This window comes from Pristiophorus japonicus, chromosome 1, assembly GCF_044704955.1.
Source record: "Pristiophorus japonicus isolate sPriJap1 chromosome 1, sPriJap1.hap1, whole genome shotgun sequence".
Classification (NCBI taxonomy): domain Eukaryota; kingdom Metazoa; phylum Chordata; class Chondrichthyes; family Pristiophoridae; genus Pristiophorus; species Pristiophorus japonicus.
In genome coordinates, this window is record NC_091977.1 from 493,389,708 (window position 1) to 493,414,777 (window position 25,070).

Consider the following 25,070-nt stretch of genomic DNA (forward strand, 5'->3'; position numbering starts at 1 on the left):
AAAGCCATTTGCGAGAATTACCTCCCCTGTCATCCACAGTCATCCAATATGAAGACGATATCCTGCTCGCTTCAAACACGGAAGAACAGCATGAACAAGATTTACGAGCTTTGCTGAACCACTTTTGGCTGAAAGGACATAAAGCCAGCATCGACAAAGCACAAATATCCCAAGAAGAGGTTGTATACCTGGGACAAAAGATTTCACAAGGAAAGAGAGAACTTACCCAGGATAGAACTGCAGCCATTCAGGCTGCTAAAAAAACCACCACTATTCAGGAACTAAGGGCTTTTTTGGGATTGTGTAACTTTAATAGAAATTGGAATGACTCCTTCACACAGCTTGCTCAGCCATTGAATGATATCTTAAAGGGGAAACGTGCCTCTAAAGAAGCCATCACCCTCACTAAAGAACAGCAAGAGGCCTTGCTGAGTTTGAAAAAGGCCTTGTGTTCGGCACCGGCTCTGGGAATCCCTGACAGTGGTTAGCCATTTACCCTGTTTGTCCATGAGAAAGAAGGACACCTGACAGCTATACTGACACAAGAACATGGGGATTGGCAAAGGCCTATTGGCTATTATTCGGCAAAACTGGATGCGGTAGCCCTCGGATGGGGAAGTTGCTGAAGGGCCATGGAAGCTACATGTCGAGCGGTAATGATCACTGCGGGTCTAGTCCTTGACAAAAGCTGAAGGTCAAGTGTCCCCACACCGTACACGCTTTGCTGTCTATGAATAGAATGTCTCAGGTGATGGCAGCTAGATGGACCCGCTGGACAGCAGTTTTGGAAGCTCCGAATCTCCATATCGTCCGGGCCAGCCCTGTTAATCTCGCAACTATGCTCCCGATGTCAGAATCGAGGGAGCAAGAGGGGGGAGAATGTGAAGAGCATGACTGCGTGGAGATTTTAAAAGAAACAGAAGAAGCAGCCTTAGCAGCAGAGGAGCCTCTGCACAACCCAGACCTCATCCTGTTTACAGATGGTTCCTCCTTTGTGGACAATGGTAGCAGAAAAGCAGTTACAACCTTATATGAGGTAGTGGCAAAAGGATGTTTACCCTCAGGAACGTCAGCACAACAGGCCGAGTTATGGGCCCTGTCAGAAGCATGTCAAATAGCAGAAGGACATACAGCTAATGTCTACACAAATTCACGTTATGCTTTTGGAGTCGCTCACGGCTTTGGTCTGTTATGGCGGAAAAGAGGATTCCTCACTGCTGCTGGTACACCTATCCGAAATGGAAAAGAAGTCCGAGACTTACTAGAGGCCATACAATTACCTCAGGAAGTGTCCATCCTGAAGTGTAAGGCCCATACCAAGGAAAATACCACAGAAGCTCAGGGAAATGCCCTAGCCGACCAGGCAGCTAAAGATGCTGCCTCACAGGGCGTTCCCCCAGAAGAACCAACACAGATGTGCAGATTGAAAGCACTCAGGACTCTGACACGAGACCTTCAAACAATGCAAGGCGAGTGCTCCCGAGAGGAAAAATGGACATGGATTGGGGCAGGAATTAAGTTATGCGAAGATGGTGTCTGGAGACAAAGAGTTACTGACAAGCCAGTCGCGCCACAAGCGCTTATGCCTTTTTTAGCCCAACAGATCCACTCATGGGGACACTTGGCCTCACAACAGATGACAACACGTTTCCAGAAAAGCTGGTGGGGTCGGGGATTTAAAAAACATGCCCAGCTGGTAGCAGACCGCTGTGTGGTCTGCCAGAAAAATAATTCTGGACCCATCACGGTAATGCCCCAGCTGAGGCCCCCTGCCCCTGTCAGACCATTCCAGCATCTGCAGGTTGATTATATATCTCTCCCTCCATGTGAAGGATACACTAACATTCTTGTCATGGTCGACAGATTCTGTAGATGGGTAGAAGCTGTCCCAATTCAAAGAGCCACAGTCAATCACACTGCAAAGGTTTTGTGCAAGGATTACATTCCCCGATGGAGAGCATTGACTCAGATCAGGGAACACACTTCACAGGTGCTGTCTGCCAAGAAGTAGGTTACTGAACATTACATGGGATTTACACTGTCCTTATCATCCACCATCATCAGGACAATTAGAGCGAATGAATCGAACTCTGAAACAACGGCTTTCCAAATATCACCAAGAAGGAACACCATGGCCCCAGGCACTACCAATAATGCTATGTAGCATTCGGTGCAACCCCGAACAGAACTACAGGTCTAAGCCCATTTGAAATTATAACGGGAAGACCCATGTCGCTGCCAGGAACTATTGCTTTACGGAAAGCTGATGTTCACTTAATGACTGACACTCTGTTATCACACTGTCAGAACCTAACAAATGCTTTTAGTTCTGTTTCCCGACAGGTATCGGCAGCTTGGGGTAATCCACCCGAAGGAGGACACGACATCATCCCGGGAGTCTAGGTCTATGTGAAAAAGTTGCATAAAGAACCTTTGGGTGCCAAGTGGGAGGGACCTTATCAAGTGTTATTGACCACCCAGGCAGCTGTCAAAGTCCAAGAAAAGAAAGCCTGGATCCACGCCTCACACGTTAAACGAGCACCCGTAACTAAAGCTGAAATTTGATAAGGACAATTACTTTTTACCAAAATGTATAAATTTACTGTACTACTGACAGTAGGTATTCTAGGCATAGGCCTACTTCTTATTAGCCGATCCTCTGCACCCATGGGAATAGTAGAGTACCTTAGGAATTACATGTAAATACTTTTTTATATATGTCATACATTTATGCCAAACAAAGTAACATTTCTAGTTGTTGGGTGTGTGCGCATATTCCTATTCACTCAAAGGGAGGGATTCCCTTGAGGCCAATTCCATTGACTATCTCTGAAATGGCTGAGTGGATAATTAATCAAAACAAAACAGGCAATGCGTTTCAGGATACGGAAGACTGGGCGTAAATGGAAGTCGACAGGTTACAATCTGACTACCCTCTTAACCACCCCCATTTTTTGTTATTACTAATACAACGGGGGTAGGAAGACAGGGGGAATCGGTCTGTCTGATTAGAAACATCAAAGGAGGCCAAAATATGTGGTATAGTAACTGCTCCCGGAATTATAATATAATCAAGCCACGGAACCGTCCAAACTGGGCCGGTGGGAATTCTTAACGTAACGGGGATCCTGAATAAAACAGATGGAAAAGCCTGGACAGGCCCTGGAGTGTTGCTGACAAAGAAACAGCTAATGTTCATTGCCTATAATGGCACCTATTGGGTGTGTGGCCACAAGGCCTCCCCTTGGCTGCCCCAGAATTGGACGGGATCCTGTTATTTAGCCTACATTGTGCCATATATGTATCATATAAAATCACTGTCAGAACATCTACACCGTCCTAAGAGAGCTATCATAGAAACAGAGAGGTTCTTTGCCATCCTGATCCCTGGGTATGGGACCGCCAAACTGGCAAGGGAATCCATTAACATGGCATCCGTTGTGGAACGGGTAGCCAATGATATCTCAGAGGCCCTAGTTAAAATCAATGCAGAAATGGTAGCAATCCGCACAGTAGCCCTACAGAATAGACTGGCCCTTGATTACATCCTGGCTGAAAAGGGAGGTACTTGCACCCTACTCGGAACTGAGTGTTGCACATATATCCCAGATAGCTCCGAAGAAATTACCCACTTAGCGGAGCATTTTCAAAAGGAGGTAGAAAAACTTAAGCAACCCCCTTCATTCACCTTGTGGAGCGGATCCACTGAATGGCTAGGTTTAATAGGAACTTCATTGGTGGAAGGTTTAATTCTATTCGTTGTAATTATTTTACTTTTATATTGTTTGTTTATGTTGATTAAATGTTGTTGCAACTAGGCGGCTGTAGCTGCTGTCCCGCAGGTGAGACACCTCGCAGGTCCCAGCAGACCGTCTGTACATGGCACAGGGGTATGTTATGCTTAAGGGAAGGTTGTTTACTGGTTGAATTAAGATATTGATTTGGATTAAATTGGAATGAGGTTAATTAAGCTACTAAAACCAGACTTCCATTGTGGCCACGATGGAATTTGGGTTGATGTAAATTTGTGTGGAAGCTACTTGTCCGGACATGTGGTGAAACACATCAACAAATTTTAGAAGGAAACTCTGTTCACATGTATGAAATTATTTTGTAGAATGTTTAACCAGTGATACCGGATGTTTCATGGTTCAGTTTGTGAAAGAATCAAAGGGGGTATTGATAGAGAATTCAAACAGGCTGCAAAGTTGAGAAAACACAGACCCTTGCCTGCGTGAGAGTTAACACATTGCATTGAGCTATAACTCACGCTTGACATTTCTGGACTTTTGGCAGCGAGCCAATTATGGGCTAACAACATATCAATTGAGCCAATAAGGTCAAAGGGGGCGAGGTCACGATTGTAAATTGATCCAAGATCAGTACAGCCATTTTTTGCCATGTGTTTCAGAAGGACAAAGATCTGGCATAAAGCTAGCAGTTTGTTGCAGCTGCCAGAATAAAGTTATGTTAAACTATCACCGGAGTTCGCATCTCATTGAAAATTAAGAGATCTAACAGCGCGGCTGTAATCACATGACATTGATGTTAATGACCCTGTGTTTGTCCTTAATTACGGTCATGGTCCTAAGTAGGTCGCTTGCACTGTCTTGGCCAAGGAAGGGAATAGAGTGTTTATAGTCAAACAATTGAATGGACAAGCTTGCAGAAAGCATTTGGATCAGACCAAACTGCAGTTCACCGACAACCAGGAACAACCTGAAGACGACATCACCATCATCGATCCACTAACACACAACTAACCAGCAATCGACCTCACTGTCAATCAAGAGGATGAGCCCACCATTCCCAACAGTCCTGTCAGACCAGCCGTGCCGCAGGGCGGCAATGGTCCGACCAACTCACACATGCCAGAGTTTGAACTCAGACGATCAACCAGGGAATGTAGGGCCCCGGATCATCTCAACTTGTAAATAATTCGTATCAAAGACTTTGGGGGGAGTGATGTTATGTATGTAAACATTGTAACTGTGTAAGACTTGACACCAAGGGTCACCTGCACACCTCGTGCAAGGGAGTATAAAAGGTTGTCTGCCATGCTGCTTAGGCACTCTGGAGTTGCATTAAAGAGACTAAGGTCACATCAGTTTTAGCTCACAGTCTTGTGGAGTTTTTCCATACTTAACACATATATAACTGGTATTACCCTCCTATTTTACTCTATTTATTGCTTCAAAAGAAGCGGGTAGTTTGATGAAGATCCAGCCCTCTCCCTTTAACATCTTTTTGATTATAGCTATTTTTCTGTTAAATTTCTTTTAGTAGCTTCAAAGAATCTCTGCCTAATTGTGAAGAAATAACTTAACATGTGTGGTTAAACTTCAATCAACCCTGTATCTATGCCTGGATCTTTTCTTGGTGTTAATACCATGTAATTGGAATTAACTGATACCACATTTACAGAAAGCCTTCGGTTTCGAGTTGTAATTTAAACATGACGCTGGGCATGTCACTATGGGGCACAGTCTGTGAGGTACTTTCACCCCTGACTCTTAAGTCAAAGAGCCATGATAAAAACTAAATGGCCCACTGGCATTGAATGACAGAGATGGCATTTTGTTCTGGTGACATCGAGGAAGGTCCACATCCAGAACGGTAGTCAGACATGTGCATGTGCAGCGGCTAGGAAGTTGCGTTCACAACTTTTAAGCAACCGTGCATGCACATGTCTTGCAATTGCAGCTATTCAAGTGTTACCGCAGATGTTTCAGATCCAGCTTGAGTGTATAGAGACACCAGCAGAACCAATTCTACTGGAAGATCTTCTAATATACAATATGGGTCCGACTTTGTCTTCCAGTTCATAGTTTAATTGTATTTTTTTGCCTGAGCTGCTCCAGCTTCACAAAGATGGCTGCTATAAAGATTAAAACAAATAAATAGACTTTACAGAGCAACAGCTGATTCTGAGCCTGGACTCTTATTTTATATTATATACTATTTACTTTTGTTGCCAATTTTCTGTTCTCCTTTCTTGCAGCTACTTACTCCTTGCTCAGGACAGTTTCACAGATGCCAGTTACCCTCCTTAACCTTATCCATGTGGTTTGTTTTCTAGTGTGAACACTGAAAGTTGGCAGACTATTTGACTGTGGGAGCTTCACAATCAAAACTGATCCTGACCACCCAGCATCAACACATGCATACTTCCAGCAGGAGTCACCAGAAAGTGATCAGAAGCAGGAACCCAAATGATTTTTATCCTACCTAACTTAGGGGCACTAAAGAAAACTGTAGCAGTTCTAAGGCCACCTTGGGTGAGATCAGCTAACTCAGCACATCCTGAGGATCGGACCATGAACTATTCTAGCCTGTACAGCTCATTTAATGAACTCACTGAGCCATTGGGGGAGCTATTTATTTATTTTGTTAAGGCTGCAGTAATGATTGACAATCACTAACTATCCCATACAAACTTCTTTGCACAACATATAAATGCATTGAGTGTTGACATCTGTACCTACAATAAATGACAAGTGAAAATCAAAATAAAATCATCATAAAATTCGAACAGGATATAGCAATGAAAATACAAATGTTAAAGTGGTGTGAGGCTGCAATCTAATCTCCAGCTTCAGACCATAATTACAGACTAGTTAAGTTTCAGACTCAGGTATCCATTATTCCATATATAAACCCCACAATTAGATCCTATCCTGTAACTCATTCCCAGGGATCCATCGTTCTATCCATCTGAACCCCTTGATTAGATTCCACAGGGTCCTATATCGGTCCATTTTACAGGAATGAATATGGTCAACTGAGGTAGCTGAGTGAGTCTGTCACAGCCTTCTGTCATTTACATTTAGGAAACCAGTGTTTCCTAACTGGCCTTTCCTGTGTCTGTTTGTTTTTAAACCCATTTTCAACATCTCTTTAACTGGAAAACTAAGTTTCCACTGCTGCCAAGGCTTGTCAACATCAGTGGAGCTATAGTCTAGCATGAGGTAATGTCCTCAGAAGAGGAGCAGAGAAAGTTGGTGCAAACAGTCTGAAATGCAGAAGATCTATAATAAATAACAGTGAAAACATGAAAAATTATTAGCTGAATTGTGCAACCTGGCACAGATATGGTAGGTTGGCCCACACACTCAAATAAATGAATTTACAACTGACAATTTTAACTCGAATGATGGCATCTTACCCATCCCCGATTTCCTTTGCCCCACCATTGGCAGCCGTGCCTTTAGATGCCGAGGCCCTAAGCTCTGAAATTCTCTCACTAAATCTCTCCTCCTCACCACCTCTCTCACCTCCATTAAGGCTTAAAATCTACCTCTTTCCTCACATAATATCTCCTTATGTGGCTCGGTGTCAAATTTTGTCAGATAACACTTCCATGAAGGCGCTATATAAATGCAAGATGTTGTTGGTGCTGTCAGCCACTCTCACGTACTCAAGTGGTGAACCTGAACACTTGGTAGACAGTTTAATTGTTGAATGCAACAAAGCCAAGGCAGATCCTGTTCTTGGATTGCAAGCAGGAGCAGGAACCCTGGCTGATTTCCTCGTCCCCGCCCCCCCCCCACCAACTTCCTCCTTAGTCCAGGTCCAACATATCACCCTTACTGCCACACTGGCTGAGTCAACTAATTGACAAAAACTTGGGATCTCCTGTTCTTTATGGCCCAGTATCCTGCTGGGTGGTGCTGAGCAATCGTAAGATTTTCTGTGTTGTTCCTTACTCTATGGCAAGTGTCTGTCAAAAAATATGAAGAAACATTCAGCAGATCTCAGGAAAAAAAATCATTATTCTTTCGGAATCATCTGCAAATACACTTACCGTTGCAAATTTTCTCTGTCAATTTCTCCCCCTGCCCACTTCCTGAGGGTCTTGTGACTCCTTGTTTGGGGATGGTTCCACTGAGGCCTTCCAATATTCGTCCAAGTGGTCAGTGTGTAATGGCAGGTTATTCCACTGCAAGTGCAGCAAGGCCAATCTGCCCTTCACCTAATGCCTGCACATATTCACTTCCAGCAGGGGTCAATGGAAAGCAAACACAAGCAGAAATCCCTAACCCCAACCAAAGTATGTTGAGGCCAATTGCAGCACTTTCTCCCGTGTGGGAGTGAGCTCGAAAGAATAGGAAAAATGTTCCATGACTCAAGTAATCTCAGTGGAGGCATCAGTAAAGGCGGTGAGCTAGAGTAAGGCAAGTATCAGCCAAGGTGCCTGCTCTTGTAGTGGAAAGGGATAAATTTGTTTGTGTAAGCATGGGTGTGACCTCCCCCAGTCGAATAGCCTGCCAACACTCCAACACTCACTGTCCAAGATCATGCATGAAGAATGGGTACTTGAACAATATATAGGAGGCCACATGGCTTGGATGGTACTGCAGCGCAGTAGCAGTAAAATGCTTTCCTACACGGACAAAGGGAAGAACTGACAATGAAAGGATACATTCCACCCTTGGGTTAACTTCACAAGAGTAAAATGGAAAAAATTAAGATTCAGCTTTCAACTGGGGTTCACAATTTGAACAGAGTTTAAGAACCAGACTTGTGCAGTTTACTTTAATGATTTTATTTATAATTCAAGGTCAGGTCAAGGAGCAAACTGAGCAATAACAGGACACACATCAACAAACAGTTCTATCAGTGCAGGCAGATACGTGCAGAACTCACTGCAACCAGACACTATTTTTTTCTGCTGATCTTTTTTCTGCCAATTTTCTCGTTTTCCTATTTCTCCTGAAGTCTTTAAATTTTGAAATTTAAACTTCTCATCCTTGTTTTTAAATCCCTCCATGTTTAAGCCCCTCCCTATATCTAACCGCCTCCAGCCATAAACCCGACGAGAATTCTGCATTCCTCCAACTCTAACTTCTTTCCCCACTTCCTTCACCCCACCATTAGTGGCTGTGCCTTCAGCCACCTCGGCCTTAAGCTCTTAAACTTTGGAATTCCCTTCCTAAAGATTCTCCTCTCCACTTCTTTCTCCTCCTGAAAACCCATCTCTTTGACTAAATTACCTGTCCTAATGTTTCCTTCTTTGGCTCAGTGTCAATTTTTGTGTGATAACGCTCCTGTGCAGTGCCTTCGGACATTTCACTACATCAAAGGTTCTATATAAATGCAGGTTGTTGTTGTTGTTGAAGCCTTTGACTCTTTGTTGATGTATGGCTTCAGGGATGCTGGGGTTATTCTCTCAGGACAGCGTGCAGTTTTACTTGGAGCTGGTGTACTTGGTCACTGCCTTTGTCTCTACTGACACGGCGTGCTTGGCCAGCTCCCCGGGCAACAGCAGACGCACGGCGGTCTGGATCTCCCAGGAGCTGATGGTGCGGCGCTTGTTGTAATGGCCTAGACGGGAAGCCTCACCCGCAATGCGCTCAAAAATATCGTTCACAAATGAGTTCATGATCCCCATGGCCTTGGAGGAGGTGCCAGTGCTGGGGTGAACCTGCTTTATTACTTTGTAGATGTAGATGGAGTAACTCTCCTTCCTCGACTTTCTGCACTTCTTGCCGCTCTTCGGTGATGTTTTCTTAATTACTTTCTTGGCGCCTTTTTTGGCAACTGGTTTCTTTTTGTCAGGCATCGTCTTGTTTAGTGCCCTCCAGGTGTAACTCTTTATAAGGTCAGGCTCGCTGGATAATGATGAGGAGTAGGACCACTGTCCATATTCCCTACTCCAACACATGGCTCACTATGTACAGAAACATGTCTCAGAACACTTTAAAGGCTGGTAGACATCAAGTCGACACTGAAACCGGTGAGTGGAGGTGAGGAAAGGGAAGAGCTTTGTTCATACTAACTTTTTGTGTTTCATGCACAAGAACCCCCAGGTCTCTCTGTACTGCAGCATTTTGCAATTTTTCTCCATTTAAATTATAATTTGCTTTTCTATTATTTCTGCCAAAGTGGATAACCTCACCTTTTCCCACATTATATTCCATCTGCCAAATTTTTGCCCACTCACTTAGCCTGTCTATATCCCTTTGCAGATTTTTTGTGTCCTCCTCACAATTTTCTTGCCCACCCATCTTTGTATCATCAGCAAACCTGGCTACATTACACTTGGTCCCTTCATCCAAGTCATTAATATAGATTGTAAATTGAGGACCCAGCACCGATCCCTGCGGCACCCCACTAGTTATTGTTTGCCTACTGGAAAATGACCCATTTATCCCAACTCTCTGTTTTCTGTTAGTTAACCAATCCTCTATCCATGCTAATATATTACCCCCAACCCCTTGAGCTTTTATCGTGTGTAGTGACCTCATATGTGGCACCTTATCAAATGCTTTCTGGAAATCCAAATACACCACATCTACTGGTTCCCACCCTACGCGTTACATCCTCAAAGAACTCCAGCAAATTTGTCAAACATGATTTCCCTTTCATAAAACCATGCTGACTCTCCTTGCTTGAATCATGCTTTTCCAAATATCCTGCTACTTCCTTAATAATGGACTCCTATTTCTTATGTTCTTATGTAGATGACTTGGTGTAGGCAGGAAGACCAAGTTATAGATTCACTACTACCAATATTTATCTGGCCAATAACTAGCCCTTAACAAACTGAACTAAATCAGATTATATGGTCATTGTCATCTTACTATTTGTGGGACCTTGCTGTGCAAAAATTGGTTGCCGTGTTTCCTACATTACAAAAGTAACTACACTTCAAAAGTACTTAATTGGCTGTAAACCACTTTAGGATGTCCTGAGCTCATTAAAGGTACTATATAAATACAAGGCTTTCTTTTTTCAAACACCTCTGCTGAGATTAACTAACTCACTGCAGATAATGGATCAAACCTAGTACCTTCCTGATCTATAATGCTTGGCTTCTTACTGAATTGACCAGCTCATTCATTCAGTGTTGCACATTTAAAACCCTTCCTAATTCTTAAATTTATAAACATTCTGGGAAGTGATATTTAGGTATATTCTGCAAAGTGATGGCTTCATTGCATTAACAATTTTGCTGACTTTGCCCCAAATGTTCAGTGGAAATTAATGATGTTGTCCTCAATCATAAATATCAGGAAGCTCCCAGAATTGGTATCTGATCGATGCTGCATTGTCTGATCCCTGCTGGAGATGGTGTTAGCCTCAGTGTCTCTTGACTTCAGATGATAAGTTAAACCAAAGCCCTGTCTATTTTTCCAATGGTTCAGGTGACATAAAAGATTTGCACTATTTTTCCCCTCTCTGATTTTCTGTGTTGGGATAGTATATTATTAGGCACTCCCTCAGGTCGAGGCTGACCCGCTTCCCCATCTGAAAAGATGAGTTCACAGGTGTTTCAATGAGCTACATCCATGTGCGTTAATTCTTTTAACATGGAGTGGCCGTTGCACACCAGCTACCACATGGGCTTGACAGAGCAAGGCCTTGATCCAGTGGCAAGGGTTAACCAAGACGACTGGAGACCAAGCTCTGCTGCACCATCCCTGGGCCCCGATCCCGCTGTTGTTGTATGCTGCGTCGCTCCTGGGCCACGCCCTTTCGCTCCTCTACTCTGACACCGCCACTCAGGGTCACGACCCCTTCGCTCCTCTACTCTGACAGCGCCTATCCTGGGCCACGACCCCATCGATCCTCCACTGTTCACTGCCTCCGATTGCCGCACCCCAATGGGCTCGATCGCCGCTCCCTGCTCGACTCGATCTCTGCTCCCTACTCAACTCGATCGCCGCTCTCCGCTGGTCTCGATCTCTGGGCCTCGCTGCTCCTCCGTCACCTGGGTCATGACCCCGCAGCTGGTCTCGTTCCTCTCCAATGGGTTGCCTGAACTCCGATGTTGTCAATCCAGTCGTCCTCCTAGAATCCGTTGCACTCCTGGACCGCTCCCTGCAGTGGCTGGCTCTGCCTTTTATCCCCGACCTCCCACAGTAGTGTTCCCTCGCAGGTTGGGGGGGCGTTCACGGACCTGTTGTTGGGATACTGACCCAATGGTACCAGTTACCCTCAGCACCTCATCCAAATGGCCAGTGTGAGCCTTGATGGTGAGCATTTGTCTGCTAGTCAACTGCAGAGAGAATCACAGCCAAGCCCACTTCTGCTCTCAAACATGTGCTAATGATCAAGAGAAGGCTGATTTTTTTCCGCTCAAATCCTGGCCAATTTTAGTTGTCCAAATGGTATCCCTGGCTGAAATCAGCTAATTCAGCATTAAGCCACATTGTCTGGTCCTTATAGCTTTGTACCTTTCCAGCAAAAGTGAAAATGAATTGTTGTAAAAATCCAGCTGGTTTTCAGTAAATGTCCTTCAGTAAATGAAACCTGTCATCCTTACCCGGTCTGGCCTTTATGACTCCAGTCTCACATTAATGTGGTTGATTCTTAACACTGACCCAGCAAGTCATGCAGTTGTATTGAACCTGCAACAATTTTACACTACTTTTTGAGGGCAACTAGAGGTGGGCAATAAATGCTAGCCTTTCCACCAATATCTGCGTCTGAAAATTATTTTTTTAAATGTTGATTGTAATATATTCTTACGACATCACTACGGAACATACTACACAAGATGGCTCTTACACAGACACTATTCTCATGTGACTTAGCCACCTGACCCTTTTATTATTTATATCGGTAGTTGCAGTATATCAGTAGTCCACCAGGTGGATCAGTAGTCCACTAGGGGGAGCTCTATTACACTTCTCCCTCCTTAATGAAGAAGTAATCATAACAAAATCATCATCATACATAACTTGCATGGTATACACAACAAAAGATAGGGACATATTTTTCCATATTTACAAATCAAAATTAACCACTTTTTTTTTGTTTTGAAGAGGATACCTTCGCTCTCGAACAGAACTTTCCAACTTGATGTCAAACTTAGACTCAGTCTGCGGACAGCTTTTCTCCAAGGGCAACCCTTGATCTACACTTGGCTATCTACAACTTCAGACTGTTTGTCTGCCTGACTCGGACTCAGACTTAAATTCTGACATTCTCTTAGACTTGTTTCTAGAATATCTGATGTAGGATTTGTGACTGATACTGTACTTATAAAAAGACGATCTGACTCGTCAGAAATAATCGAATCATTCTAACTTTCAACTCCTTCCATATCTGTGGGTAAAATATGATCAATGTGAACAAATCTAACCTTTCTATGATCTAACATCTTCACCAAATATGTGGGAAGGCCACATATCTTCACTACTCTTCCTTTAAACATTTATGGTGATGGTTCTTCACTCTAACCTTCTGATTCAATTTCACACTTCTCTCTCTTACTCTATCTCTATCATGATTCTCTTTCTGTCTTAATTCAGACCCGAACCTTTAACCTCTTTTTACACTTCCTTCTCCCGCTTTTTCTCTCTTTCCCTTAATGGTCAATATCTAATGTGTTGTAAAATTGTTGTGAAGCACCACGAAACATTTTACCTCGTTAAAGGTGCTACATAAATAAAAGTTATCAATCTACCTGAGAGCTAATGTCCTCAGTTCCTAGTCTTTTGAGTTCTTGCTCAACTTTCTCCTTGAGTGCGTATGGTACGGGACGTGGCTTGCAGTAAACTGGTCTAGCATCTTTCTGTACTCTGACACTCACCTTGAAGCCTTGGCTCAGACTACCTATTTTGTGGAAAACCTTCGGATACTGCTTGATGACATCATCTTTATATGCAAATTTCGTTTCCACATGAAAAATCTCATTCCAATCCAGCTTCAGTGATCCCAACCAATTTCTGCCTATCAAGGCTGGCTTGTCTCCTGCAACTATTAAGAGAGGCAAGCTCTGAAACTGATCCTTGTATTTCACCAGTACGGTGATATGTCCTACCACAGGGATTTGCTCTTCTGATTGTGCCAAGTCCAGCTTTAACAACGAGAACATAGTTCACAGATATCATTTGAGAAACAACTCTGCTGGTGTTCTACAAGTAGTTGTATGAGGAGTATTTCGATAAGTAATTAGAAAATCTATGTTTGTAATCCAACGACAACTGCCAGTTCCTTGGATTAGGATCCAACATTTGCTTTATGGGGGCACGTTTTACAATTTGTACTCTGCGCTCTGCTGCACCATTAGAAGCAGGGTGTTATGGTGGATATTTGGTATGTTTCACACCATTTCTGCTCATGAACTGTGTAAATTCTTCTGAACCCAATTGCGGCCCATTATCAGACACAATTTCTTCTGGGAAGCCATATGAAGAAAACAATCTTCGCAATTTGTTTAGTGTTTTGCTTGTTGTTATTTTCCGCATCGGAAACATCTCTACCCACTTTGAATGTCTATTAATCACAATGAACAACTGTTGTTCTTCTAGCTCAGCAAAATCTATATGTAACCTTTGCCACACCCTGGGAGGTCATTTCCATGGCTGTAATGGTACTGATGGTGGTTTCTTGCTTACTGATTGACAGGTTGTACACTGACTAACGATGTACTCTATATCTTTATCTTAACCTGGCCACCATAAGTAACTGCGTGTAAAACTCTTAGTCAAGCACATTCCCAGGTGCTGGTCATGAAGATCTCTTAATAATTTGGAACTGAACTTATTTGGAATAACCACTCTTGCACCCCACATGATACAATCTTTATCCACTGACAATTCATTCCTATGAACAAAGTATGGATGAATATCTTCTTCTGACACCTGGTTTGGCCAGCTATTTGCTATGTAATCATATACCCTTGACATAACTGGGTCACGTTTGGTTGTTCTACCAATCTCTTCAGCTGTGACTGGCAGTTTACCAATGTATGAAAAATAGAACGCTTCTTCCCTCTTGGGTATAACTTGTGATGGGGATAGCAACCTTGACATAGCATCAGCATTACCATCTGACTTAGGTACAAAATCAATGGGTGTAGCCTGATTACTTAGATCTACCTTAGAGATAATGGCCCTGAAATTCTGGTCGGAGGCTTTTTTCGGCTGAACACCTCCAACCGGAGAACGTTTACGAAATGACCTGGTGGTCCCAGAGGCACCTGGGATTCCGGTAGGGAAGCCTTCTCTTCCCGCGCTATGGAGCGCGCTCCCATCCTCCAGCTTCCAATGCAGACGATGCAGTCACGTGTGACTGTACAATCAATCAGGCACAGTATTCTCATCAATAGCAATGAGAACTTCATATCTACGAGTTCTCATTTCTATTAATAAGGGAAAAAAACACACTAAATACCATAATAAAAAATACACCTCATAATTAAAATTAATTGAAATTAAAGTTAATAAATTTCTAAGAAAAAAACATATTTTTCCGATTTTTTTGTTGTTATGTAATTAGGTTTTAATATAAACCTACCTTAGTGGCAGGGTTTTAAAAATAAAATATTGTTTTTAAATTTTAATTTTATATGTTTTTATTATGTTTGAAAACTCTTACGCTGCGCCTGCTTTTACCAGGCTCAAGAGTTTTAAGGACATTCGCTGAGCAAGAGATAGGCAAATACCACAATCTTGCCGATGCAAATGTCCTTGCTGCTGAGATACATTGGATCTGCCATGCTAAAACTTGACAGATTAGAAAAACGGCTTTTGTGATGCCTTCCCGGGTCCATACATACTCCGTACAGACCCGGGGTGGCCGGAATTTCAGGGCCATTGTCCTCAGTTTCTAGTCTTTTGAGTTCTTGCTCAACATTCTCCTTGAGTGCGTATGGTATGGAACGTGGTTTGCAGTAAATTAGTCTAGCATCCTTCTGTACTCTGACACTCACCTTGAAGCCTTGGATAAGACTGCCTGTTTTGTGGAACACCTTCGGATACTGCTTGATGACATCATCTTTTGATGCAAATTTCATTTCCACATGAAAAATCTAATTTCAATCTAGCTTCAGTGATCCCAACCAATTTCTACCTATAAAGGCAGGCTTGTCTCCAGCAGCTACTAAGAGAGGCAAGCTCTGAAACTGATCCTTGTATTTCACCAGTGTGGTGATACGTCCTACCACAGAGATTTGCTCTCCTGCGTAGCCTCGCAGCTCTATCCTCGATTTCTCCAGTGGAAAATCATGCAACTTGTTGAGATACAGCGATTCCGGTACTACACTCATGGATGCACTAGCGTCAATTTCCATGGGTATCTTGGTTCCTGCAACATTTACTTGGATGACGATACATTGCGAGTCTTGTTGGATACCCTCGTGCTCCTGATGACATGTATCTCCAGAACCTCCTTGTCTTGTTGTTTCTTTTCAATGCTATGTAGTGTCTGACATTTTCTACTTCTAGCATTGAACATCGGTTTACTCTTTGCAAGATACCCAGTTTTCTTGCAGTGGAAACACTCTGCCTTCACATATGAACAGCTTTGATCAATGTGTTGTTCCAGGCACCGATAGCATGACTTCAATGCTCTATTACCTTGACCAGTTACTGAGGCCTTGGAGGCCAACTGCCCTTTATATTTCAACCTGCAGGCAATTCATCTCGGTTGTCTGATGACTGGAACTGTTACGAAATTCATGGGATTATTGGTCGACATGGATGTGTGACAAGCTAAATCAAAAGTCAAGTTGGGGTTATCAACAACTGATTGCTTCATTTTTCAACCCACAAATAAAGCGGTCACGCAATGCTTGGTCCTGAAAGTTTCCAAAATGACAGTGAATGGGTAGCTTTTTTAAAGCTACAATGTACTCACTGATACCCTCGTCAATTAATTGATATTGTGTTCCAAAATGATAACTTTCAGCAATTTCCAGGGGCTCAGGGCTGTAGTGCTGTAATCTCCGTCACTGGTGTGTCCTTTGGCTTGATGGGAACAAGAACATTTGTCATGGTTTCATACACCTCGGGGTCTGTTTCATTCAAGAAATTAGCCCGTTTCCTTTCTAAAACCACCCGGTTACTGTTTTCATCATCAGGAACTTCGACGATACTATTTGCGGTGAAAAACATGTCTAGCTGCTCCACATATGCTCCAAACATCTATCGGTCATGATGGAACTCACCTAAGCACCCTATTATTACCATAGGCGTGGCCATCTGGACTCTGGCAACGTTGACAGTTCAGCCAAGTGTGCTTGTAATTTACCTTGGATTTTTACTGTTCTTACAAAACATAGGAACATCGAAACATGGAAAATAGGTGCAGGAAAAGGCCATTCGGCCCTTCGAGCCTGCACCGCCATTCAATAATAGCATGGCTGATCATTCCCTCAGTACCCCTTTCCTGCTTTCTCTCCATACCCCGTGATCCCTTTAGCTGGAAGGGCCATATCTAACTCCCTCTTGAATATATCCAATGAACTGGCATCAACAACTCTCTGCAGCAGGGAGTTCCACAGGTTAACAACTCTCTGAGTGAAGAAGTTTCTCTTCATCTCCGTCTTAAATAGCCTATCCCTTCCTAAGTCTATGCCCCCTGGTTCTGGACTTCCCCAACATCGGGAACATTCTTCCCGCATCTAACCTGTCCCATCCCATCAGAATCTTATACGTTTCTATGAGATCCCCTCTCATCCTTCTAAACTCCAGTGAATAAAGGCCCAGTTGATCCAGTCTCTCCTCATATGACAGTCTAGCCATCCCTGGAATTAGTCTGGTGAACCTTCGCTGCACTCCCTCAATAGCAAGAACGTCCTTCCTCAGATTAGGAGACTAAAACTGAACACAATATTCCAGATGAGGCCTCACTAAGGCCCTGTACAACTGCAGTAAGACCTCCCTGCTCCTATACTCAAATCACTTAGCTATGAAGGCCATCATACCATTTGCCTTCTTCACCGCCTTCTGTACCTGCATGCCAACCTTCAATGACTGATGAACCATGACACCCAGGTCTCGTTGCACCTCTCCTCTTCTTAATCTGCCACCATTCAGATAATATTCTGCCTTCGTGTTTTTGTCCCCAAAATGGATAACCTCACATTTATCCACATTATACTGCATCTGCCATGCCTTTGCCCACTCATCTAACCTGTCCAAGTCACCCTGCAGCCTCTTCGCATCCCCCTCACAGCTCACACTGCCACCCAGTTGAGTGACATCTGCAAACTTGGAGATATTACACTCAATTCCTTCATCCAAATCGTTAATGTATATTGTAAAGAGCTGGGGTCCCAGCACTGAGCCCTGCGGCACTCCACTAGTCACTGCCTGCCATTCTGAAAAGGACCTGTTTATCCCAACTCTCTGATTCCTGTCTATCAACCAGTTCCCTATCCATGTCAATACATTACCCCCAATACCATGCGCTTTAATTTTGCACACCAATCTCTTGTGCGGGACCTTGTCAAAAGCCTTTTGAAAGTCAAAATACACCACATCCACTGGTTCTCCCTTGTCCACTCTACTAGTTACATCCTTAAAAAATTCCAGAAGATTCATCAAACATGATTTCCCTTTCATAAATCCGTGCTGACTTGGACCGATCTTGTCACTGCTTTCCAAAACAAAGAACCTCTCAAAATCTCTCTGTTGGTTGGCAGGAACATCCACCAGCAAAAATTTCAGCCAGCGAATCCAGGAATCCTATTCTCATCACCAATGTAATTATTCTTACGACATCACTAAGAAGCACACTACATAAGATGTCCCTTCACACAAGCTGTCATCCTGTGACTTTACCACGTGGCCCTTTTATTATTTACATCAGTAGTTGCAGTACATCAGTAGTCCACTAGGTGGAGCAGGAGTCCACTAGGGGGAGCTCTATTGCAGTGATGCCTTTATCTACTATGCAATGAGGCAAAACTGGCATTGACTAGATGTCACAATGCAACAAAAACAAATTGCACTTATAAAGCTTGTTTTGCATAATAAAAGGGACTTAGGATTTCAGGTACACCAATCATTAAAAGCTAGTGCACAGTTACAAAAAGTAATCAAAAAAGCTGATGGACTATTGGCCTTTATCTCAAGGAGGCTGTAATATAAAAGTGAGGATGCTTCAATTGAACAGAGCCTTGATCAGACCCCATCTGGAGTACTGCGCTGATTTTAGATCACCGAACCTCAGGAAAGATATATTGGCCTTGTAGGGGTTACAGGGCAGATTCATCAGAATGATACTAGGGCTCAAAGGGTTACATTGTGAGGACTAAACGTGGCTTGTACTTCCTTGACTTTCAAAGGTTGAGAGGTGAGCAGAGGTGGAGTTGTGAGGGTAGTCTCATGGGGGTGGACCACAGATAGACGGTGGCAAACACTGTTGAGAGTTCAGGAGAGATAGTAAACTATGGTCGGAGTCATCAATGATACTGGTGACTCTGATCAGGTTGGTCTCAGTGCTGTGGCACTGTAGAAGTCATACTGAAGGGATTCAAACAGAATTGTGGAAAAGGCTGCATGGGCTGGGTGGTGATGTTGCAGTAAGCACCTTAAGAAAGAAAAGGGTTTAAAAATGGAGCAGTAGTTGAAGAGGATCAAAGGGATGAGAGTGGGCCTTATGAACAGGAGGTAATGATGACAATTTTGAAGAGAAGGGAAACAATGCCTGTACAATGGGAGCTGTTAATAGTTATTGAGCATTGGGGCAAGAAAGGGAAATTGAACAGTCAGTAGTTGGCTAGGGAGAGGATTGAGGAATTAGGAAGTGGGCGTCATAGAGGAGATGAACGTGAAAAAGGGTGAGGAGGAAATGGAGGAGAAGATACAGAGCAATGCAAAAAGGTGGAGAGAGAAAGTCCTGGAGTGTTGAACCAAAATGACTAAAGCTCTGCCATAAGTAAGAAATGCCAGGGGAGTGGGAAATCAAAGAATATCAGGGATACAAAGAAGCCAGAGGCGGACGACCAAAAGGAATGGTGGTATGCGCTGGCATGTGAGGCTCGTGAGATTTCAGAGGTAGTATGGGCAAGATTATGGGATTGTAAACAAGGACAAGGATTTGGGATTTGGTGCATGGGGAACAGCGTGCCAGAGGAGATCAGCAAGGACAGGTGATTGGAAAATCATAGAATCATAGAATGGTTATAGTACAGAAGGAGGCTGTAATGTATGCACCTGTCAGCATGCTCACAGGTTTGTAATGCTGCTGCTTTTCAGGGGCATTTGAAAATTATAGTTTTAGAGCCCAAAAATAAACACAAAAAAAACTACAAAAATACCAAAAAAACCCCAAAAAAAACAAAAAAAGGCCTTGGGAAATGTTTGGAGTGTCCCCCAGATCGGGGGGCACTTGATCTAACTTTATTTTGTCTCCTTAAAAAGAGTTGTAATGCTGCTGCTTATAGGGTGCACTTGAAAATTATGGTTTTCGTGCCCAAAAAAACCCCCCAAAAAACTACAGAAAATACAAAAAAAAACAAAAAACAAAAAAAAGGGCCTGGAAAAATGTTTGGAGTGTCCCCCAGATCAGGGGGCACTTGATCTAACTGTTTATTTATTGTTTCCAACCAACCAAAAGAGTTGTAATGCTGTTGCTGGAGGGGATTCCTGTACGGGCTGCTCTTGCACACTTTCCACGTTGCCATCTTCGTCTGCAGTCCGGACACATCTTGCCGACGGAGGAGGCGGGGGTCCCCGATGGAGTGCACTCTACGCGGGAGTCCTCCCACTATTTATCGGGGACTTGGCCTGGAGGGTGGTACATGGAGCAGTCCCGTGCAACAAATTTTTAAGCCGGTTCACGGGCTCCCAGGCAGCCTGCAATTTCTGTGGTCTGGAAGAGTCCGTGTTCCATGTTTTTATGGAGTGTGCGAGGTTGCAGCCCCTGTTTTATTATTTAAAGGGGCTGCTCCTGAAATTCTGATTGCACTTCAGTCCCACACTCCTGATCTTTGGGCACCCTGTGCGGAGGGGAGCGGGTAGGTCCGAGAGCCTCCTCGTAGGACTGCTCCTGGGCACGGCCAAGGGTGCCATCAGCCGGTCCGGGCAGCGGGCGGTCGAGGGGGTCGTTCAGCCCGACTGCCTGCCTCTCGTCCGCGCCTACATCCGCGCCAGGGTGTCCCTGGAGATGGAGCACGCGGTGTCCACCGGTACGCTCGCGGCCTTCCGTGAGAGGTGGGCACCGGAGGGACTGGAGTGCATTGTCACCCCCGGCAACCAAATTTTAATTTGATTTTATATGTTTTAAAGTTTAATTTGTTTTATTGCCAGGTTTCAGTGTCCCTTCCCTTTAAGCCAGGGGCACTTGTATAATTTGTGGTTTTAGTGCCCCCCAAAAAACACAAAAAAACCTAAAAAAAAGGGCACTTGAAAAGTGTTTGGAGTGTCCTCTTCCTTTAATCAGGGGGCACTTGATTTAATGTTTATTTTTGTTCTCAACAAAAGAGTTGTAATGCTGCTGCTGGAGGGGATTCTTGTACGGGCTGCTCTTGCACACTCTCCACATTGCCATCTTCATCTGCCGTCCGGACACGCCATGGCGTACCATCTTGCCATCCAGAGGAGGCGGGAGTCCCCGCTGGAGTGACCTCTACGCGGGAGTCCTCCCACTATTTATTGGGGACTTGGCCTGGAGGGTGGTGCATGGAGCAGTCCCGTGCAATACATTTTTAAGTCTGTTCACGGGCTCCCAGGCCGCAAGCAATTTCTGCGGTCTGGAAGAGTCCGTGTTCCATGTTTTTATGAAATGTGCGAGGTTGCAGCCCCTATTCCATTATTTAAAGGGGCTACTCCTCAAATTCTGGTTGCACTTCAGTCCCACACTCCTAATCTTTGGCGCCCTGTGTGGAGGGGAGCGGGCAGGTCAGAAGGGCCCCTCATGGGACTGCTCCTGGGTATGGCCAAGGGAGCCATCAGCCAGTCCAGGCAGCGGGCGGTCAAGGGGGGTCGTTCAGCCCAATTGCCTGCCTCTCTTCCGTGGTTACATCTGAGCCAGGTCATCCCTGGAGATGGAGCATGCGGTGCCCACCGGTACGCTCGCGGCCTTCCGCGAGAGGTGGGCACCGGAGGGACTGGAGTGCATCATCACCACCAGCAACCAAATTTGAATTTGACCCTTAATGTTTAAAGCTTCATTTGTCTATGTTTGTCGGTTTTAGTGCCCCCTCCCTCCGTCCCCCTTTTAGCCAGGGGGCACTTCTATAATTTGTGTTTTTAGTGCCCTCGGAAAAAAACAAGGGGGCAGTTGTTTGAAAGTGTTTGGAGTGTGCCCGCCCTTTAACCAGAGGGCACTTGATTAAAGTGTTAAAGTGCACAATAAAATAGTTGTAAAGCTGCTGCATTGTGAATGGCTTAGCCAGTCACGTGATGTTCACAAGACTCAATAAAACCCCAGTCAGTTGGGTCTAGGTCATCCACGATGAGGCATGCAGTTGTGAGCTTAGTTGATGAACTGGTAATGTGTAGTGTGATTGTTAAACCTTTGTAAATAAACCAACTAGTTCTTAATAGCAATGTGTTGCTATGAATTCTTAAGCAAAGAACCCATGAAGCAAATACATTACAGAGGCCATCCGGCCCATCAAGCCCGTGCCAGCTCTCTGCAACCTGCTCTGCTCTAAGGAGAACAACCCCAACTTCTCCAGTCTATCCACATAATTGGAATTACTCATCCCTGGAATCATTCTCAGAAATCTTTTCTGCACCCTCTCTAAGGCCTTCCTGAAATGCGGTGCCCAGAATTGAGCACAATACTCCAGTTGAGGCCGAACCAGTGTTTTATAATGGTTCATCATAACGTCCTTGCTTTTGTACTCTATACCTCTATTTATGAAGCCCAGAATCCCATATGCCTTTTTAATCAACCTTCCCTGCCACCTTCAACGATTTGTGCACATATACCCTGTCTCTCTGTTCGTGCACCCCCTTTAGGATTGTACCCTTTAGTTTATATTGCCCCTTCTCGTTCTTCCTACCAAAATGCATCACTTCACACTTTTCTGTGTTAAATTTCATCTGCCAAGTATCTGGCCATTTCAGTAGCCTGTCTATGTCTTCTTGAAGTCTATCACTATCCTCCTCATTGACCAGGTTTTGTGTCATCTGCAAATTTTGAAATTGTACCCTGTACTCCCAAGTCCAAGTCATTAATATATATCAAGAAAAGCAGTGATCCTGTCCGACCCCTGGGGAACACCACTGTATACTTTCCTCCAGTCTGAAAAACAACCGTTCACCACTATTCTCTGTTTCCTGTCACCGAGCCAATTTGGTATCCATGCTGCCACTGTCCCTTGTATTCCATGGGCTTCAACTTTGCTGGCAAGCCTATTATGCGGCACTTTATCAAATGCCTTTTGGAAATCCATATACACCACATCAACCACAGTGCCCTCATCAACCCTCTCTGTTACCTCATTAAAAACTCGATGAAGTTAGTTAAACACTATTTGCCTTTAACAAATCTGTGCTGGCTTTCCTTAATTAATGCTAATTAAGGGGTAATTTTCTAACCTTTCAAGCTAATGTTTGCAGAATCATGACATGAATTTCCAACATACACTACGGTTGGTAAGCCTCTCCTCATCATCATCATCATAGGCAGTCCCTCGGGATCGAGGAAGACTTGCTTCCACTCTTAGCATGAGTTCTTAGGTGGCTATACAGTCCAATACGAGAACCACAGTCTCTGTCACAGGTGGGACAGATAGTCGTTGAGAGAAAGGGTGGGCAGGGAGCCTGGTTTGCCACATGCTCCTTTCACTGCCTGCGCTTGATTTCTGCATGCTCTCGGCGACGATACTCGAAGAGATCAGCGCCCTCCCAAATGCACTTCCTCCACTTAGGGCGGTCTATGGCCAAGGACTCCCAGGTGTCAGTGGGGATGTTGCACTTTATCAGGGAGGCTTTGAGGGTGTCCTTGTAATGTTTCCTCTGCCTGCCTTTGGCTCGTTTGCCGTGGACGAGTTCCGAGTAGAGCGCTTACTTTGGGAGTCTCGTGTCTGGCATGCGAACTATGTGGCCTGCCCAGCAGAGCTGATCAAGTGTGGTCAGTGCTTCAATGCTGGGGATATTGGCCTGGATGCGGACACTAATGTTTGTGCTTCTGTCCTCCCAGGGGATTTGCAGGATCTTGCGGAGACATCGCTGGTGGTATTTCTCCAGCGACTTGAGGTGTCTACTGTGCATGGTCCACGTCTCTGAACCATACAGGAGGGCAGGTATTACTATGGCCCTGTAGACCCTATTAACCACTGGGAAAGTCGTCGTTAGAGTCCTCCTCAATCGTCTTCTCCCCATGGTCGAGGAGCTCCTCCCGGAGTCACAGTGAAGATTTCGTACCCTCTGGGGTACAACGGACATGAAGCCTCTCCCACCATGGCAGTGAAGTTGGAGAATAACCACTATTGTTCAGGAATGAATGCAAATTTTGGGGACGTACAGAAAAATAAACTACGCCTCGCATTTCCTGGAGGCCTAGTGTGGCGTGCTACTGTTAAAACAGCGAGAATGAGCTTGTGGACATTAAAATCTGGGTAACACCCAAAAACTTTGCATTCCAGTATGTTAATTAGGAAATACCTGATGGAGGTGTGGTGCGAGCAATAGTTTTGTCTACCCCATTGATGTCAGAAAATAGGTGGAGTCGGCAAGGTAGTTCCACCCAACAAACTTCCTGCTGCTCCTGTCTCCTTTGTGCTGAGTGACCTGAATGCCAGCAATGGCATCTGGGTCAATAAAACAGTAGAAGTAAGCCTTTCAGAAGTGTCCATCCTGGGCTCTTGGCCTAGAACTGTCCCTCCCCCACCCTCCCAGAAGACTTGATGTAGCCACAACAAAATTGGTCCACTTATAAAAAGGATTGGTTTCTCTTGAGTCTTGCATTTTCAGCCAGTCGTGCCAGTTGGTTCCTTGAGCTGTTGCCAAGAGCTGCATTTTGTAATCCTTCCCTATTCTGGCAGGTGCCTAAGGTACACCCAAACTGGTATACCTGCTGGATTTAAAGAAAGAAAGAAATTGCATTTATATAGTGCCTTTTATGACTCGGGATGTCCCAAATCCCATTACAGCTAATGCAAAACTTTTTGAAGTGTAGTCACTGTTGTAATGTAGAAAACACGGCAACCAATTTGCACAGAGCAAGCTCCCACATACAGCAATGTGATAAATGACCACATGATCTATTTTGGTTGAGGGATAACTATTGGCTAGAACACAGGGGAGAACCCCCCTGCTCTTTGAAAAGTGCCATGAGATCTTTTACGCTCAGCCAGAGAGCCTCATTTTAATGCTTCATCAGAAAGATGTGCTCAAGTCTCCGTAGTGGTGCTTGAACCCATGTCTTCTTGACTC

At 44.3% G+C, this 25,070-nt stretch overlaps 1 protein-coding gene across 1 annotated transcript; it reads right to left on the minus strand.

Annotated features, from left to right (window-relative positions):
* Window positions 1–9,187: 9,187 nt before the first annotated feature.
* LOC139260299 (histone H2B-like) lies at window positions 9,188–9,562 on the minus strand. Its single transcript, XM_070876746.1, has one exon. The coding sequence runs from the start codon at window positions 9,560–9,562 to the stop codon at window positions 9,188–9,190; it is 375 nt and encodes a 124-aa protein (XP_070732847.1).
* Between the last annotated feature and the right edge of the window lie 15,508 nt (window positions 9,563–25,070).

What these genes read in the sequence shown, in the direction of transcription:
- LOC139260299 (XM_070876746.1), bottom strand. Translation starts at nt 9,562, where the DNA reads ATGCCTGACAAAAAGAAACCAGTTGCCAAAAAAGGCGCCAAGAAAGTA.